This window comes from Dermacentor andersoni, chromosome 9 (assembly GCF_023375885.2).
Source record: "Dermacentor andersoni chromosome 9, qqDerAnde1_hic_scaffold, whole genome shotgun sequence".
In the NCBI taxonomy this organism is placed as follows: domain Eukaryota; kingdom Metazoa; phylum Arthropoda; class Arachnida; order Ixodida; family Ixodidae; genus Dermacentor; species Dermacentor andersoni.
In genome coordinates, this window is record NC_092822.1 from 60,836,093 (window position 1) to 60,856,172 (window position 20,080).

Sequence of the window (20,080 nt, forward strand, 5' to 3'; positions counted from 1 at the left end):
CTTGTGAGACATGTTTTGTTCTCTGTAATGGTTGTTAAAAGCTCAGGCATGACATTATAAATCTGGCTCTACAACACAAAAGCTTCTTTTATATGCAAACAAGGCATGTAAACAAGTTGTACAAAGAAGTTGTATGAACATAAGTGTGGCAGTTAAGCTAGGACTCTATGCGGCTTTGTCATTATGTGCGTTCGTAAGAGAAAAAATATGCTGGGGTTTTATCTGCCAGAACCACAGTATGATAATAAAGCATGCTTACGCATCAGATGACTCCGCATTAGTTTTCACCACCTGAGGTTTTTTAACAGGCACTTAAATCTATGTACATCAGTACTTTTGTTGCATATTGTCCTCATCGAAGCGTGGACGTCATGGCCAAGATTGAAGTTGCAAGCTCAACCTCGGCAGTGCAAAACCATAGGCATTGGGCTCCCCCAGGATGTGGATTTGTAAGAAATCAGCTGTATGAACAGGCCGGCATTTCCGAAATGATGGGACATACTGACCAAGATTATAGTTGCCTTGAGATTAACTGGTCTTTGGAACACGCAAGCGTTTGCTATGGTCCACAGTTATGGAGGTGTTGTGAGAATGTTTAACGTGACAAGCAACCTCTCAGTATGTGGTGTGAATTGGTGTGGCTATTCAACTTCCAGAAGAGGGTTGTAGCGCCGAAAAACACAACACACAGCAAGTGAGACAGGACAGGCGCCTGTCCTGTCTCACTTGCTGTGTGTTGTGTTTTTCGGCGCTACAACCCTCTTCTGGAAGCATGCACCAACTAGCCCCCCAACAAGTATTACTTAGTGGCTATTCAAGCAGTTGGCGTCATGATGAAATGCTTGACCATGCGTCGATGAAGCGAGCATGTTTTTTTTTTGTCTCTGTGCACGTGATGCAGATGCCAATCCAGACGAGAGCAACCGGGTCGAAGATGAGGATGGCGACTCTGGCGCGCCTGTGCTCAAGCAAATTGAGGCGGACTTCATCAACCAACCTATGGAACAGAGTATGTCATCTACATTGTGATAGCTTCAACATCCAAGTCAGATCCCTTAGCATGTTTATTTTTGCGTACATTGTTGCTTGACGCAAGCAGAAAGAATGCCGTCTTCCTGTCCCTTCGAGAGAGGCTGTTGCTGCTGTTTTCTTTAGAGCTTGAAACATGGCAGACGCTATGTTTATCGTGAAAGCTATTGGCATTTTCGTTTTCACATGTGCCTAAAAATAATAGAGCTAGTGAACAACCTGGCCTGTAAAGACATATATTGACATTAAATTTTTTATCTTGCAACAAAACAAATCTTGCTTTTGTCCACGAAACCACCAACAATTGCTTGCAGTTTCATAACAGAACAGCAGTTAATGCTTGATTCAGAACCGTTAATAGTGGCTTTCGAATTCAAAATGTCACAGTTGGCTGATTTATAAAGCAAGCAAATGCCCTTCTATTTTTCGGCACTGGTTTGAGGTGAAAGAATTGTGAAAATAATCTGTTTGCTTAGTGAATTTTTTGCACATGTGTGTCATGCTGCCAGCGTGCATATCTTCAAAAAAACGTCCTAAAATATTTTCAGTTACAGCCACTGTATATATCATTTAGACACAACATAGATTCTGGATAAATATGTAAGGTTCTTGTTTTTTTTTTCTTTTTCATTTTGATCCTCAAGGCAGTTGTACTATGTGTATCATATGTGGTGCACCTTGAGGTAAGGAGTTAATTTGGCCTACATGATCAGGGCAGAGTGCACTGTACATTGTGCCTATTGTCTCTAAATATCTAGGCCCATTTAAGGGTCCTTTATGTCTTTTAGCGTTAGCACTCTTCGCGCTATTGTGAAGTCTTGGAAACGGGACCCAAAGTTTGGCGATGCTACCTCTGGGTCTCCTCCTATTTTGGGTCCCGAAAGTTAAGGGATGCTGCTGGCCAGGCATACACAAGGAAGGCCAATCGAGCGCAAGTGAACGGAGAAGGCATAACAAAGGAGTTCGGGCTTTTGGGTGCTTTAAAGCCACTTAGGTATGCTATTCCTAAACCTCCCCAATGTTGTGGTGGGTTGCACACTTTTTAAAAGATAATTTTTAACTTGGCACTTGTAGATGCTGGTGTGCTAGTACAGTTTGGGTCACACTTAGATTGACGTAGTGTGAGCGGTTAACTTTTTTTTTTTATGTTACACGTTTCTTTCTTTAAATGTTGTGCGAGCAGAAGGAGAAGGGTCCACAACCTGTCGGCCATCTACGGTGGGCGACCTCTTCAGCGAACTGCATCTCACCGAGATCAGGAAGCTCGAAAAGCAGCTTGAACAGGTTAGTGAAACTCCAGCGCATATGCATTCGCCTGCTGGTTAGATACCTCTTGGAACATGGTAACACTGAAGAGACTTTAGAGGGGACAATAAAGAGAACAGTATTGTTTGGGTTATATTGAGGAACTACCCTTTCTACAACACCACAAAAGCCACTCTTATGGCAAGAAAAAGCTTTGAAAGCCAGAAAATAAAAGTGGCGATACCGCCTTGAAATTCCCAGGCAGCCATAATTTCACGGATTTTGACGGTGTCTCCTCAGGCCTAGTTAATTCTTTATGAATAAAGGTAGCCTACATAGTGCTCTAAAAACCAAGCACTGAACTTAACAAGTTCAATATAGCTTTCAGTGGTCGAAATAGGAAGAAATACTTCGAAATCTGTGACGTCACGCTGATGTACCGGCGCTGTGGTTTTCGCATAAAATGCAACATGTGGGACTTTGACATTAATTTTCTCTTCTAAAAAGCAACCTATTATCCCCGGGTGAATGAGAAAACAGTTTTGAAAGAGTACTACATCAGTCTAAAGGCTCATTCGCGCCGGCAACTGACAGCGGTCACCACCGTGACCACTTGCAAACGTTCGCTTTTCTCTAATGGTGACCATTTTGGGTCAACTACTGGCTGCTCGATTTTTCAGTCGCAAAACTGCTGAAACCACTCAGATGTGCAGGAACAGGACGACTGTGTACACTGATACTTATTTTATGCGGTCATGCACTTGTGAGCAGATGGCGACTGGCTGGTTGCACTTGCCAATGTGAGCATCATTCGCCTTCAGTACCTTTTTGGTTGCTTTTTGGTCGCCAGTCGCAAGTGGTCGTGTGACCTCAAGTCATCGGTGCAATTGAGCCTTAAAACTGGTCCTGCGTTCTCTTTATCGTCACTTTATAGCACTGTCGTAAGAAGACTGCGATTGCTCTGTGTTCTTTCTTTGTCAGTGTGGATATGTGTGTGTGTATTCGCTTTTCATATATAAGCAGATTATTCTCGCTCGTTGGCCATCACCTAGTATGCGTTTGCATGTGCACTTGCGCTGTTGTTGCAGCAGTTGTCACCGCAACGAATTCTTGCAGGCGCCCTGCAGAAGGTGCTGACATGCACCTACTTGCACGGTGCTGCTGCGGGAAAGCCGTGCCATTTGCACTACCTTCGCACCATGGAGCCCACTGCCTCGTGCTATGTGCATGTGGGCATATCCACAGCCTCCTGCATTTTTTCCATGCCTGTCCAATGATGGAGGCTGAAACTGGCGGTCATATAGAGTGTGCCACTTTTCCATTAGTCGGTCCCAGTTTATGAAGCATGGATAGGGTCATGTCAACTCCCATTCGTCACGTGTCAAGCGGAAGCAAAAGAGTGGCAGCAGCGCATGGCAGAAGTTGTCCGTGCTCTAGTGATAACAGGTACGAAGTGTGTGGGAGTGTGGTGACACACCAGTTGGCTACTGGCTTCTATGCTTTGCAGAAGAACTGGACAGGCAATGTAAAAATGCAGGAGGCTATGGTGCTTTTTTGTGTCGCATCGCCAATTGCACATGTCACTTGGTAGGATGTTCCAGCGTGCACCTCTCTTCGTTGGGTCTACTCCATAACTACACTGGTTATCCACCTGTGCGTTTGAACAGTGAGGTTACCTCTAAGCAGTTATATCATGTGCTTACCTTTTATTCATTATGTTTTGGCGAAACTTACCGAGTGAGTTGGTTGAAGACCAACACACTTGTGTTTGTCTGGTTGTAGTGTGTTGTTTACTACTAAGGCATAGTAGTATTTTTTCTCTGTGCCTGTGGCGAGACATAGGGTAATTTTATTTCTATCACAGATGCGTAGACATCAGGTGAAATGTACTCTTGTGGGAGAAGCTTCTGCTGCTTCATTGACTTGTCACTCGCCGCATGGCAGTGTACACCTAGAACAAAAGTGCTAGTACTACTGTCTAGTTTAGTTGAGGACACTGGAAGGTTACGGTAATGAATCAACATTGTCTTTCTTGGCCTGGATTCTGTGCGATATGCAGCCTTGCTCAAACCTCTGTCAACAAACTAAGGATCTGGTAGAGAGAGAGAGAGATGCAAATGAGGGAAAAACAGGGAGGTTAACCAGAGTTAAAACCTCCGGTAAAGGATGTGGTACTTCATTAAAACTTCTTTCTGGGCGAGTTGGTGCATACTTGACTTGAAAATCGTAACAGCGCAAACACATGCATCCACAACATAACAAGGACGAGACACAAGCGAGACACGCTTGTGTCTCGTCCTTGTTACTTTGTGGATGCAAGTGTTTGCGCTGTTACGATTTTCAAATAAAGAAATAAGATGTGGTGATGGTGAAGGTGCAGAAATACTGACAGAAGATATGAATAAATAATCAAAACGCTATATTGGGTGAACTTGAGCGGGGAATGCAAAGCAACATTGAAGTCATAATGATAGAGGCGAGCACAATCAGCATTTTTCAAATCTGGGCCTAAGCACCTTTCCTATTTATTTATTTAAGTACCTAAAATACCCTTTCTCTGGGGTTTTACATGAGGAATAGTTTAGCAGACATAGAAACAATTCGACAACAGGAAAGAAACGCCAACTACAAGAATGCAAAATAACTATGAATAACAAATACAAACAAGTTGTAAATACTATGCATATAGCAGTAAAATAAATAAATGTGGACATGTGTAATATTTAGTGCATTAAAAAAATAATTTTCGTTAACTTGATGTACACATATAAAGATTTCAATTCAGTGTGCTACAACATGGAAAGAGCGAGCAGGGCATAACACTATTTAATAATGTCTGCCAGAGCCTCCTAAATGTATGAGGGTTGGTGTTGTTTTACAGAATCTACGGGTAACTTGTTCCGATCGTTTGCTGTTTGGTCAAAAAATGAAGTCATATGCGCAGAAGTGGGGGCATGTTAGGGATGAACAGCTTTTTGGTGACTGATGCGAAGTGAGTCAATGAGCGGGAGTGATGATGGTGGGGCTAATTGACGATAAAATTAATGAAAAGTGGGAAGTCCCAAAATTTTGCAGAGGTTTTCAAGACTGAGTAGGTTGCCGTGGGATTTTAGTGCTGTGACGCTAGTTAGATAGGAGTATTCTGAATAAATTAACCTTTCAGCATGATTTTGGACTGATTCCAATTTGTTTCAAAGCTAAATGTGATGGTAGTCCCAAATGGCACTGGCGAACCTGAGTTTCGGTTGTACCAGTGTTTGGTAAGCAGGTATTTTTACAGGAGACGGCGTGTGATGCAAGTTCCGATGTAAATAAGCAAGGGTGCGGTTGGCATAATTTATGATGTTAATACTATAGAAGATCACGACATAGGCAGACCCCAAGATATGTGAGTGTAAGGAAGATATCTGGGAGCCGTAAATTCTGTAACATGTTGTGGAATACGAAGACAGATGGCGGACAGGAATGAGCGCAGTTTTCTTTGTGTTGAGAGACGTCAACCACATGTCACACCATTTTTTCGATGTTATGCAGACATTTTGGAGTTTGATGTAGTCAAGGTTGTTATTGATGGTCTGGTAAATAACATAGTTGTTGGCAAATAGACGAATGTTAGAAGGCATATTATTTGGAAGGTTATCTGTATAAATTAGGAAAAGTAAGGGACCCAGAGCCATGCCCTGGGGTACGCCTGAGGCAACTGGTGTGTTACGAGGCACACAGTTGTTAGGCCCACACAAACTGTTGACAATTAGTAAGGAAGTCACACACCCAGTTTAGGACAAGGGGGTTAAGGCTGAAATGGGAGAGTTTAAGTAGAAGGCGTTGGTGAGCAACTTTGTCAAGAGCTTTCTCAAAATCTAAAAAGAATGTGTCAACGGGTATGTTAATGTCTAGGCTCGAGCTGGTATAAGTTAATGAACAAAGCTGATTGGGTAGGGCACGAGCGATCTTTTAGGAATTCATGTTGGCAGGGGAGAAAAAGTTTTACAGATAATAGAAATTTCATGATGTGTGAATAAATTATGTGCTCTATTATTTTTGAAAGGACACTTGTAATGGACATTTGTAATGGATATACAGCGGTAGTTTTTCCTCTATGATTTGGTGCCGTTTTTGTGCATAGGAATGATTTTGCCAACCTTCCAGTCATGGAATGTCGGTCATGAGGCATTGTTTGAAAACGGGCACCAGAAATGTATTCTGTATTTCTGTATTATTGCAACCTTAGTGCATTGGGAGTAAATCTTGTTTTTTCCGAATGAGAGAAAGTTGTGGTTTTGTATGAAAGAATGAGGTGCGTGGTACTGTAAAGGGCATTTTTTTTAGGTCATGGCAAACAGGTGCGCGATACAATCGAGAGCTTTTTTTTTTTTTGGTCAAGGAAAACGGACGCACATTACAGTCGAAGGCGTGTTAGAATCAAGTAAATACGGTAATTCCTATATTTTATTTCTGTGTGTACTTACATAATGCTATTTATACTTGATGCAGAAAGTTCATGATAACCTGCATGTAGTTCAGTGAATGGTTACGAAGCAGCTGAAAGTGTTTTGAAGGCTCACTCAGATGGTGACAGCAAAGGCTCACAAGCACAGTAGGCTCATAAATGTGAGCATGTAAAGCGACAGCTCGTATTTTGCAACATGAAAGAATACTGTGCAGTCAACGGAGATAAGAAAACGAGGTAAAACAGGCACATGTTTCACTCATCGTTTTGCTAGTTGATAGCGTGTGCTAGTGTTGCATCTCGGTAGACCTCCCCATGGACTCCCCATAAATTGCAGAAGAGTACGCATTTGGGCTGGTTGGTTCATGTTGTCTGTGTGCTTCTCCTTGTCTTGTTGTTTAGCGCTGTTTACTGCTCATCCCTATAAATCTTTGCGAGGAACTCAAGAGTTCTTTGACTGCAGTTTTGGGAACACTTTAAACTTGTGGCAAAGGTTTGTGTCTGAAAACCGCTTGATTTGAGTGCAAATATACGAGCTGTGCATGTTGTTTGCTCGATGCAGCTCGAAACGGAGAAAGGCCACCTGTCGGGATGCCTGGAGGACGCCCAACAGCAGCTGGAGAAGCTGCGCTCAATACCTGGCGGAGACCAGAGGCTTGTTCTGGCGAGGCTGGTCGAACCGATCCGGGCCCTCATTGCTTTGCATGGCGAGGAAGTGGGCACCGACGGCACTGAGAATGTGAGTTCAGATCGCATCTACAATGTACGCATATTGTAGTATAGGATTTGATGTTGAGAACCAGAGGGAAAGCATTGAAGGAGGAGGAATCGTGTGATGAAGTTATTGTCCAGTATTGCAGCAGGTTGTCGGGCCTTTGGGTCCTAAAAGCCAATTGCAACAAAATTTTCAAAATTTTTCTAGCAAAAAGCCTAATTTCAGATTGGGCAGATGTAAAGCAGCGTCAGTACAAAATTTTACATTTGAAATACAAGTAAATGTGCACGAAAGACTCGCAGAAGTAGGTGTTCGTTATGCCAAAACTGAAGACAAAAACTCCACTGTTCCTTACTGGAACAGATGCATGACGCAGCGTCTTGGCTTGACCTTCAAGAATAAGTGCCATCAGCGGCTGCTCATGGTGCTCTGAAAAATCTCTGAAGACACGGTGCTGGGACTCGGGTCATATATATCCGTTAACCACTAGGTGCACATGTCGTTTGCTTGGTTGCTAGTGAAAGGCTGTTAAAAAAAAAATTCATCGACGATTATAATACCCCCTAATGCAAAATTTGAGCACAGCTCTATATATGTTTTCATTTCGCGATAGCACGGACAATTTGCCTCGTGCGGCACATTGTAAACGGAGCAAAGTTTGGCGCGACTGCCTCGCTAATTGGGAGATCTCTAGAGGCAGCGTGTGGGTGACAGGTGGGCGCGATTCACAGCAGCTGCTGCAGACAGACTTTCACTCATGCAGCGCTTTGTTTCCATATATGGTATTGGTGGTGTCATCGGTGAATGGCCGACGTGCGCTACTTTGGCGCCATCTCGTGCCCATCATCGCTGCAGAGCCCGTATAGTGTGGCACTGCGCTTTTCTTCCCACGCTTTCCCCTATACCCTCCTCCTCTGCTTTCCTCCTTGCGCCCTTTTCGCTATCGCCATCTTTCATTCACCGCTGCGCTCTGCGTTCACTCTTTGATCGTAACTGAGCTCGTTTGCTCAGTTACGCTGAAGGACGCTGACCGCAGGAAGGGGCGCCTCAAGAGCTGCGGTCTAAAGACTTAGACAGTTACTAGCCCTGCAGCTTTGCCACGATTGCTTCATTAGTATATACCGATCATTTATCATATTTATTAGAATATAAGGCGAGGTTTCATTCCCAGAATCTTTAGCCTCAAACTCACCCTGTCCTATATCTGAATTTTGCCTTTAGGTGTGGCTTCACGACAGCGCGAATTTCGCTCTTTGGTGTGGCTTTACGGCAGTGCATGCTGCTATGCCGTGAAGCCACATTTTAAAGCAAAACGTGCACTGCCATGAAGCCGCACCGAAAGGCAAAATTCACATATAACCAGCACCCCGTGAGTTAAGCTCCCTTCCCTCCTATTTCAACATCACCATTTTGCATTTTTGGCTGTGTTAGTAATTCAGTATTTTGAGTGGTCCCTTCTGAGTATGAATAATGCGTCAGCTACTCTATTGCCTTATACTAGTGTGCGTACATATGTTTTCTTTTTCTTGGGACTCCCTTTTGCACCCTCGCCTTTAATGAAATAAATATGGTGCAATAACCAATTTAGCCAAAATTTTGTTGGAAATTTTGATGCTGTTGGCATTAAAGGAACACTATAGAGGAGCATAAAATCTTTTCAGTGCCAAATTATCCTTTAAAAAGTCGTTTTAATATTTTTGTGAAAATTAGTTAAATACCACATTTATTCAAATATAATGTGCACATTATTATTCCTGAAAAATGTGCTAAAAGTAATTCACCGACGAGTACGATACTCCCCAATGCGATATTTCGGTGTAGCTCTTTGCGTGTTTTCATTTCGCGATATAGTGACTGGTGCGGACAATTTGTCTCATGCGGCACGTTGCAAACAGAACAAAGCGTGGCATTACTGCCTCACTAATCGGGAGATCGCGAGAGGCAGTGCGTGAGTGATGCGTGTGCGCGATTCACAGCAGCTGCTGCAGACAGACCTCTGCTTATGCAGTGCTTTGTTTCCATATATGGTATTGGTGGGCGTGCTCGCCGCATGTCATTGGTGAGCAGACAACGGTGTGCTACTCTGCCACCATCTCATAGTTGCCTCAGAGCCCGTCTTGCGTGGCACTACGCTTTTCTTCTCACGCTTTCGCCATACTCTCCTCCTTCGCTTTGCTACTCACACTCTCTTCGCTATCACAGTTTTTCATGTCCCGCTACACTCCGCATTCGCTCTTTCATCCTTCACCCTGCTTGTCTGCTCAGTTACGCCGAAGGACGCTGACGCTAAATGCAAGAACAGACAGCTAAGAGCTTCACTTTAAAAATTTGATAAGCGCTATATTCAAGGATTTAGCCGAAACTGCAGTAGTTACAAGCTATTGTCATTGGCTTTAAAATTTTTACAATGCAGTCAACATGCTACTGTAGTAGCCGTGTGCCCACTCTAAGTTCGCTAGGCTGCCATTATCTGTGAGGCATTTAGGATGTGTCTTTATCTCAAGTGCCATGGATGACATTGAAGATGAGATGTTCTGAGCCATTGATAGTGAGTGATAATCGAGGCCTCTGATAGTGACAATTACTGATGCCTGGTCCACTGCAGTTTAGATACAGTAAATTTACTTTTTTCCAAGTGAGGGCAAATTGTCATTGCTTTCTATGTCCTTTTTACCATGCAAATCTGGTCAGATAGCAATAAAGGGCATTATGAAGTACACAAGGCAATGTGCATTACAACTCTGTGCCATTTACAAATTTCATGTATAAATCTCGGTCCTGGCACGTCAGCGTGAAATCAAAGCTTTCAATATGTTGTGAGTGTTGCTGGGCTTGACTTCTGTCTGCTTGAGGAGGAAGGAAAGTGCCCAGAAATTTATCCGTGGCATGTCATGGTTTTTGTAAGCATTGTTTTCAACTTTTGCCTTTCTAGGACATGGACGACGTGACCAAGCTGCAGAAACTCCTCGACAAGCACGAACAGCGCTACCGCAAGGCCCTCTTGCAGATTGCCCAGCTTCAGGCCGAGCTGGATGGCATGTCTGAAAGTGCCGATGGCGAAGCAGATACGGTCATGAGTGGCAAGCTTAGAGATGAGATTGCCAACCTGAAGAACAAGGTTAGTCATCAGTTCGTGTCATTTCGATGCCATTGATTTGTGCCACTGATTAGGGTAGGGGCCAGGCTGATACACATTAATGAAGTTTAAAATTAGCTTTAACAAATGTTACCTAATTTGGACACTTAGGTGTGCTAAACCAAGTTAGGTATGCTTGCACTTGACCAAGATAAACTACAGTCTCTCTCTTTTTTTTTTGTGCTCAAATTTAGCACAGCATCGTAATTTCATGGTGGGTGCAATACCAGGTCTGGGTGCATTATCTGCCTGCGTCGTCAAGGATAAATCAACAGACGTGTGTCGTCTGCCGCAATTCCAGACAAAGTTTTGCAGATGTATCCGAATTTGAGCAACTCATAAATCAGAGACAGTGAAGCTGTATCAGGGAGTTCTCACACTCTTTGGAAAACCTAGAATTCTCTTTGTCACTGCCTGAAACCTACCGAAGATATTGCAGACACCACACTTTATCTGGTGCAATTACTTCGCTATTCTTGAATCATTTCGAATGCTTCAGTTTATCAAAGCTTAGTACAGCAGTACCTCATTGATACATTTTTCAAATAACTGTGCAAAAAGATGTAACAGCCAAGAAAACAACAGTGAGCAAGGCTCCAAATTACCACAGCAACGTCAGAAACGGCTCTGAAGGGTTGCTAGTACAATTATAAGATGTGTCGGCCTTCGCACTTTGATTGGGGACAGTGCATGTATAATTAAGGAGCACGTACAATGTTCTGTGACAGTGGCTCTTTTCCACTCTTAATATGCCTCGTGCATATGCTTTGCCTTATTAGGTAACTGCTCTGTGCACGTTTTCTTCTGATATGCTTGTGCAAGCTGCATCACTTGCTAGAGGAAACTGTACTAGTCGTCTACTAGCATGTTCTTCCAAAGATATTCTCTCTTTTGTCAGAAGCCTCGCCAGTTTCCCTTTACAGGGGCCCAAACCAAAACTTAGGCTTGGTGAAATAACATAGTCGACGGGTAGCATACGCTTCTGTGAACATCTTGGCAAAGGTTTGCTGTCGTATGTGGTGCTTGGAGCTCACAACGGGAGCACGAAGTCGCCTTTCACTCAGACGCTCTCTTTTCATGAGAAGCCTACTCTTAATTCTCTTCTGGACGCTTTATTTCGTAATAAAGTGGGTGCCCATAAGTGGCTGCTATTGGTAGCTGCGGCCTGCTATGTGGCGTAGATACTGCGGCCGTCCACTGGCTAAGCGTGTGTGGCTCGCTGAGGACAACAGCGTTTGGCTTACGTTTAGCATGCCGTAGGCACCAAAATCGGAAATCATGGCGTCTACGTCAACATCCAAAATGAAATTTGAATTGAACTGCATGCCAAGGTACATTTAGAAGGTGGCGCGATGAGGGCACGACTGACTCTGCCATAGCCTTCGCAGTGCAAGGCATTGTAGGAAGAGTGGAAGCACCATGGAGGCTGTCTTTGATTGCCAGTAACTCCGCTTCTGCTGAATGCATTGAAGTACTATTTGCAGCAAAGTATCTCTGAAAGAGCCTATTTTCACTTGAAATGCCTTTCTCCACTTCGATAAAAAGTTGCTCAGGGTCCCTTTAAAAGGGACAATACTGAGCAGGGGTTGGCTCATCGATACTCGCACAAACTGTTCTGGCGTGCTAACAGCTCTGGCAAATCAATTCTGTGGAACTGCAAGGTGGATGAAGTTTCATGAAAGAGAAAATTCATCTGTAGCGCCAACCTACAAAGAAGGCTCATATTGGTTTGCCTTGTAGCTAAGCAAATGGCCTCGTGAGCCTGGCTTCACCGCTCATCAGCTCAAATAGCCGCGTGAGCTCCTCTACACTATTTGTAGGTGACAGACTTGATTGCCCGACCATAGATGCACTCCGGTTTGTTTTAATGTGTGTGTTCAATCCTAAACTTTTAGCCCCTCTCTCTCTGCTCCCCACTTGAAAGGTAGCAAACTGGACAAAGTCTGGTTAACCAGCCACATTTTCTTTTCTTCCCTCTCTCTCGGACGTGGGTTTCTCAGAAAGAAGGCTTTGCTATTGAATAACAATTCATCCTGATCCAGGGATCAAACCCAGGACCAATGCACCCGGTGCCATGACCAGGATGAATTTCTGCTTTAGCTTAATGCTACTGTCTGATGGATAACGATTGTTCCTTTCCCGAAATTTTCCACACTTTGCAGATTTACGCAGAACTGATTTGCCATATTCAGTGGTCTTGGGCTTCAAGTCGTCAATTAATTCAGCTTTACTCTGTAATCTTGTAGCATCCTGGGGCAGTATTCTCGGGTGCTCACTTTTGGAGACATAATCACTTTCACAAACTTTCACGCTCGGTACCAGACACTTCAAAGTAGTACGCAGCTGACAGTGAGCTTGGCACGGTGTCATGAACACTGTTGGTTGTATATTACACCAACACGTCCATAGCCCGAGTCATGCCGAATCTCGTGAAAGGGATCATGTCCCTGAAAGTGATCGTTCGCTGATACTGCCCCTGGTTAACTCAAATGAGAGGGTTCGATCCTGAACCACTGCGACTTTTTCTTCAGCTGCTAAGCTTTCTTTCTGAGAAAGCTGTGCGGGTTCACTGTGTAGCATTGTGCTACTGTCAGGTGGACGACAAACATTTTCTTTCAATATACAGCTTCATGAAATCGGGCCCTGCTTGCCCTAACGTGATGGGGATCTCTGTTATTGGACTATCTGACTGAATGAGGCATGCTTTGTGGTCTGTGTCTTGCGCAGGTTCACGACTATGAACAAATCATGGCAGAAATCAAGGAGGACTTGAGTGTCGTCAGCGAGTTCACTGATGAGACACGCAACAGGCTTGGTGCTGCACAGGTCAGTTTTTGTCATTACGAGAAAAGCCCCAATTTAAGTGAAGTGCACTATCTATTCAAGAAGTTGTTACAGACCGACACACAAGTATGAACTGAATAATATTTATTTGAAGCATTAGTTTTTTAAGTTTCTTTTAGTTTTAGTTTGTGATGTCGCGGCTTGAGCGTGTTGCAACAAAGCTGAGATCATTCCGCTTGACTCTCTCCCTACCATGGGGAAAATAGTTGGTTTTTGTAGGTTACGCCAGATTTATTTTTCTGAAGGAACTATTGCACTCAATATATTATGTAATGCATAAACAAAAAGCAGAATGAAGGCACTTTTCATGCATAAATGTTTTATTAACGAGATCTATGTCATAAAAAAGATGTAAATTGCCAAAATCAAGATTGTGGGATAAAATTGAACAAAGTTTGCTAAGACAAGCTTGTACCTACTAAAAAGAATACGTAACAGAAATTATCATATACAAAATGTATTGCAATCTAATAGGCACGATCTCTAAAAAAATCAAAATTTTTATTGAGCAGGCGTCCAACTGCAAAAATTTAAGTGCAAGTACTACAGTTTGGCGTGCCGAGCTGCGGCCACCAATGTTCTGGGATGGCTTGCATCGTCGTCACTTTCGGTCTAAGCCTGATGAAAAAACAGCATCCTCAGACTCGCTGCTGCTCGATCCACCGATAAAATCAGCCCACAAACGCAGCGGAATAGCGAGACCTGCGATCTTTCAAAGTGCGTTCGCCGCTCCCGGAGGCGGGCACTTTTGCTTTCTATTTGGACGATTCTGAAACTTCGGAGTGCGTTCGAAAATCACCGCCTGTAGGGGAAAAGCGAACTGCTTAGAAAACAAAAATATAGTTCTCCTCCTTCACGTCCGATAGTACAGTGTGTCTGTGAGTGGTGCGGAAGGTCTCAAGAGCTGCATTTAAAACCGTCGTTCACAGGCTAATGATGCCCAATTGGTGCAGTATGGAAAGAGGTAATGTGCTTGGAATCGCTTGTCATGAGCTCTTCATTGCTGGTACAGTCTAACCGCCCTTTCAGTTTTGTGTCCGCAGCACAATTTTTGAACACACTCGCTGCGGCTTGGGTGACGGTTGGGTCACGGCAGTTATTCCTCCTGTGTGACTGTGGAGGGTGTTTAGGCAGTGTGCAAGGATAGTTTTTGCTAGAAACGAAAGGCGAGGAAAAATTCTTGTTTCTGATTTGACGTGTCGTGGCACGTCAAGTCGAGGCAGCTTGAGGAGGTTCCAAAGAGCACAGCTCCCTGGCGACTCGCAAGTGGTTCATGACACGCCAGAGAAATACGAGAAGTGAGCCACCGGTGAATCGTCATGCACAGGAAGTGAGATTTTAAAACATTTTTATGGCAACGGACGTGTTAATGTTCGCAGGTTGGCAGGTATGATACTGGAAAACAAAGCAGTGGTGTGCTAGAATGTGTTTTTTTCCAGCATACTTTAGTTCAACTCACTGCATAGTTTGATCAGTTCTGTTGGTCCAATCAAGGTTGAATTAATGAAGATCAACCGTACTTCATTGTCGGTCATGGAGCACACCCTAGGAGTACAACGAAGCTTCATGCAGCTCACCAAAAATTTTGCCGTAGTGCTGCAAAATTGTAGTGCTGCTCTTGGAGTTATATTTGGTGAGGAGGTATTGTACACAATGTGTCTTCTACTCTCTTTGCCCCTCAGGAGGAGCTTCTGGCAGTTTCTGAAGACCTAGCGCAGCTGTATCACCACGTCTGCACTGTGAACGGCGAGACTCCGAGTCGTGTTGTACTAGATCACGCAAAGGGTTCTCGGCCTGCTGAGGAAGGAGAAACTCCAGGTGGGTTGACTGCTAAACAATGTACCATATTTGCTCGTACAGCGGAATCTCGGTGATACGATCACGCCTGAATTTTTCAACTGCCGCAGCCCGAGTCCATTAGCTTACAACATGCTAAATTTTGAATGTTGCGAACTGGTTGCGCCACGACAGATGGCTTGAATAATTGAGCTGCTGCGCGATCCCCGGCCAACCCCAGCGTGCTGGTAGTGCTCTGGGGCTTACCTGATTGGCCACAGTGGCTGCATTTTGATGGAGGCGAGATGCGAAAACACCTGTGTACTTAGATTTAGGTGCATGTTAAGGAACCCCAAGAGTTCCAAATTGTTCGAGATTCCCCCACTACAGCACACCTCGTAATCATATGGTGGTTTTGGCACGTAGAACCCAACAATTTAAATTTAAGTACTACATACAACAGCCACATACTGGCTGTTGTCAGGGTGGCAGAGCAGCTGCAATAACGAGGCGGTCGTATTCCCATTGCCAGGGTGGCCTACGTGCCTCCACATTGACTGCAGCCCCTGCCCCACGAAGAAAAAAAAAAAAAAAAAAAACTTTTGCTGGCAATATTCAAACACTTTGCAAATATTCCAGGAGCCAGCAACCACAAGCGACAGTCTTGCGTTTCGGCAAAATCACCGGCATTTTGATTCGATGGCTAACTTAATCTCTGTATTCCAAGCCCATGCCACGCGTTCTATCGTCTTCGGTGCCGATGACAATTCGAAACTTTGCTGCCTTGCCACCCATCAGATTACAAGATAAGAAATAGCTTCGCCACTGCAAAGAAAAGTAAATAGATTCTCTTATCTTGCATAAATTATGACCTTATCACTATCAGGCAGCATCTAGGACGCAGCAATGAAACTTGGGATAACCATGCAGACCTCGAAATATTGGCCTCAGAACAAGAAGTGCACTGTCAAAAATGTGTGTAAAACAAGTGCGCCACTGATTGAAATTTACGTCAACCAATAGGAGTGCTCCTTGCGTTCCACGTGACTGCAGTGAGGAGTTGCGACGGTGTTTTTCCATTTTCACACTTGCTTTTGCTGCTCTCATTTCTGCATGGAGAAACAGAGTGCTGCAGCTATTTGAATCTCCGATCGTTTGTGTAGACAGCGATACCAAGATGACCACGCTGTGTCAGCGGAAAGCCGCACTTGTATGATTGGTGGTGTGATAACACCTCCGGAAGCCTGATTTTCTTTCCAATTTTGAAGACAATGCACTAAAAAAGTGAAATTTTCTTAAATTCTGCTGTGTATCTCTACCAAATATTTCACCATGAGATAAAGGAAGGTTTTTAGGATTGTGTAAAAAAATTTATTACAATGAGAAATTTTGAGCAAGTCAGTCATTTCGTTGCTGCTCCTTAATTTTCCTATTTCCTTAAACATCTTTGAGTTGTACGAATTTCTGGTAATGTGAAATTTTTCGACGTCCCGAGATTCGTATCATTGAGATTCGACTGTACAAGGCCTCTAGTTGCCTGCTAAAGGGTGTACCGAATTTTGCTCGTGCAAGGTCCACAATTTTAAAAAAAATTTTAATGGATGCAGGCTATACACGAGGCAAGCTTTATGATTACTCACTGAGGCCTCGAAGTGTGCTCTGACTGCTATGCAAGTGAATGCAACCACTGGCAGCTGTCTGTTAACACATTTACAGTTGCCAACCCGGGCTCGTGCTATCTTGTAGCACCTTATGGGAATTAACCAGCAAGCAGATATGTGCGTGATGCTTCGTGAAACATATTTTTAAAAATTTTTACATTCCAAAGCAGGGGTGCGGGCTTTATACGAGGGCGGGCATTACACGAGTACTAACTACCATAGAACTTTCAGGTAAGCAGCATAGAGTGTAAAGTTGGTCCACGCAACTGCCTTGGCTTTTCCTTACACTGCCCCATGACTGCTTTGTGTCTAAATAAGCTGTGCAAAGAGTGAAGTTGCCTGGGACATTTAAAGCAGCCAAGTCAGTGAATAAAGCATGGCTCCCTTAATTCAATTCAATTCCGTGTCGTTCGCTATTCCGTGTGGCTAATTGCTGGATAATAATGACATAGCCCTCGTGCAGTTTTGGGGGTAAGAGGCCAAGTCAGCACACCTACTTCTGCTGGTTGAGCAGACGTGCATTTGCTAGTTGAGCAGACATGCAGAAGGCGCACGATCGAATGAATCCGCTGCTTCTTCATGTGCATTTTTGTGACTCGAAGCGCCTCGAAAGGACCAGCTCCTGTGACTTTCGATGACGTAGGTTACTCACGTTACGTGTGCCACGCTATGACGTGGTTTTCACCAATGCGGGGTCCTCTCGAAATTGGAGCCGCAGAAGGCGTGCCCAAAACTTAATATTCATATGCTCCCACAGCAATCGGAGGAGCCACGTGATCAGAATTCATTCAGGTCTCACTCGCGATTTCAGCAGGTGAGAACACCTCGAAGTGCTCCGAGCTGGAGCACAGTATTTGAGAGCACCAGGTGAACGTGTTCAGAGCGTTGAATTTCAACCAGCTGGAATGTAAACCACCTCCTGAGAGCGCCCTAGGCACTTAAAAGTGACCAGTCAAATCTACCATTAAATGAAATGGGGAGCATATTTGGGGTGTTTCGCATAACTTGAACCAAGGATATTAAAAAGTGGTTAACCGCAAGTGAATGAAACCAATAACATATGGTTTGCTGTCATGTGGTGCTCCTTAGGATATCTTTTATTTTGTGCTTAATTAGTTAATTAAGATAAATTATGCAAGATTTTTAATATTCACTTTAGGACCAACTGCGTTTCGTTACATTGTAGAGGGGCTTCAGAAACGACCGAGCCAATTTATTGTGGCAACGTACATGCTGTGTGGCGAGTTTTTTCAGCGTTTAAAGAAAGCCAGTGAAATGTGAAATAAAACCACATAACTGCACTCATGCGCAGACTTATTGCAGTGCTCTCAACCGTGCTTCAAATGAAAGAACCGTGCGCGCGGACTGTGGCGAAGTGAGCGGCAGCGGCTCTAGGCATCTGCTTTGCATTGCATCAGCACCTTCCACTGCAGCATGCGGAAAATATGGCTCGCCATATTTTATATAAGCGAATGGTCCGTGCACACGGTTCTTTCGTTCGAAGCACGGTTGAGAGCGCTGCAATATGATAGAGCGTGAGCACAGTCATGTGGTTTTATTTCATGTTTTGCAGGCTTTCTTTAAATGCCGAAAGAGCTCGCCACACAGCATGTATGCTGCCACAAAAAGTTGACTCGGTCATTTCTCAATCCCCTCCACAGCGTAATGAAATGCACTTGGTCCTAAGGTGAATATTAAACACTTTTGCATAATTGATCTTAGTTAATTAACTAATTATGCAGAATATTAAAAATAGTGTAGGGAACCCTACGTGACAGCAAACCATATGTTGTTGTTCTTATTCAGCATTGGTTAACCACTTTTTTAAAATCCTTGGTTCAAGTTATATGAAACACCGTGCATATGCCTAAGCACTGTTATGTGCCATTCAGCGAATCTAGTTTGGAAGATTCTGAATTTTTCTTTTACGAGCTGCTGAGCTTCTTTGTGAAGAAGCCCTTAGAGAATGGGTGGCTGCTGAACATCTTGGCAAAAGGTGATGCTAAGGGCAGCCAAGGTCTAGGGCAGTCATCTGTTTACTTCATTTTACAGTATGTGTCTACAGAGTTCAAGTTAAACGGAAGATCCTGTTGACAAATCCAGTGCCATGCCGAATTGCACTGTGACCAGGCTACAAGGAACTGGGTGTTTGCAAACATTGATTTCCAAATGGCAAACAGGTGCAATCAAATACGCTAAGAGTGTGGCAGTCGGTGCAGATCTGTCAACATCGAAATATGCGTCGTTTCTTTGCTTTTGGCAGTTGGACATGCTAACACCCACACATTCCAAAGGTGTTCTTCACGAGGCCTGCTTGCTTCTTTTGTTTGAGGCCTAAATTTATATTTGAATCATATAGTTGCCCATATGTGATGGTCGGCTGCACAGACACTGCTAGCATAGTAGGTGCATAGTCAAGAGTTCAATGAAAGCTTGCCTGGTGAGTAGCATGTGACAAAAGTTGAGGTCACTGACCAACTCAAAATTATTTAATAACTCATAAGGGAGGGGGGGGGGGGTTGCTACACAGTATCATAGTGCATCTACTCTTCAGTACTATGTGTACCGCAGAAGTACATACAGAGGTGTTTCCAAGATACAGCATGCATATAAACTGACTACGACGCTTTGTCCGCTACATTGTGAACAAGGAACCTGCATGGATCCCAAAAAATCGAATGGTAACTTGGTCAGTGACCCAAGTTTCTAATTTTGTCACTAGAACTACAGGTTCTGGGTTCTCCTAAAGAACGCCTGCGGAAGGTGACTGCCCCGTGGGCGGCACTGTGGTCAACTTGCAATGGGCAATAATAACTGTCTGAAGCGAACAGTCCGTCATTGCTGCTTTTTTAAGCGTTGCCTTACAGTGCTGCCCGTCCTCACGTTGCTGCTATTAGGAAAAATGTGCATTTTTCTTCAGATATTGGTTATTAACAATCCTATGCACCATGGAAAAATGTAGTGTCGGTCATTGGTGGACAGATTATTCGAATGCCTAAATTTATGAAATTAGCTGCCCATAGTCAACCACTGAGTGTCTACATGGCTCTTTCCCAATCTGATCACTAGCGCCATAAATGGTTCTGTGAAGACTAATGGAACTGCCTTTGGCTCCCTGTGGAAGAGCAAGTTGGATTGAGTGGCTGTAGTAGAAGTCTGCTTTTTTCGGTAATTTAGACTTTCTTTGCCTGTGCTATGTGTTTTCTTCATAATTTTGACTAAAT

General features: G+C 43.9%; 1 protein-coding gene across 1 annotated transcript in view; it reads left to right on the forward strand.

Moving 5' to 3' along the window:
• Nucleotides 1–20,080, forward strand: part of BicD (Microtubule-associated protein Bicaudal D) — a 45,223-nt gene that overhangs the window by 21,200 nt on the left and 3,943 nt on the right. The window contains exons 5-10 of the mRNA XM_050175957.3: nt 902–1,009; nt 2,213–2,313; nt 7,287–7,463; nt 10,372–10,557; nt 13,303–13,401; nt 15,102–15,237. Of these exons, the coding sequence (XP_050031914.1) occupies nt 902–1,009; nt 2,213–2,313; nt 7,287–7,463; nt 10,372–10,557; nt 13,303–13,401; nt 15,102–15,237 (807 nt within the window). The remainder of the gene's footprint in view (nt 1–901; nt 1,010–2,212; nt 2,314–7,286; nt 7,464–10,371; nt 10,558–13,302; nt 13,402–15,101; nt 15,238–20,080) is intronic.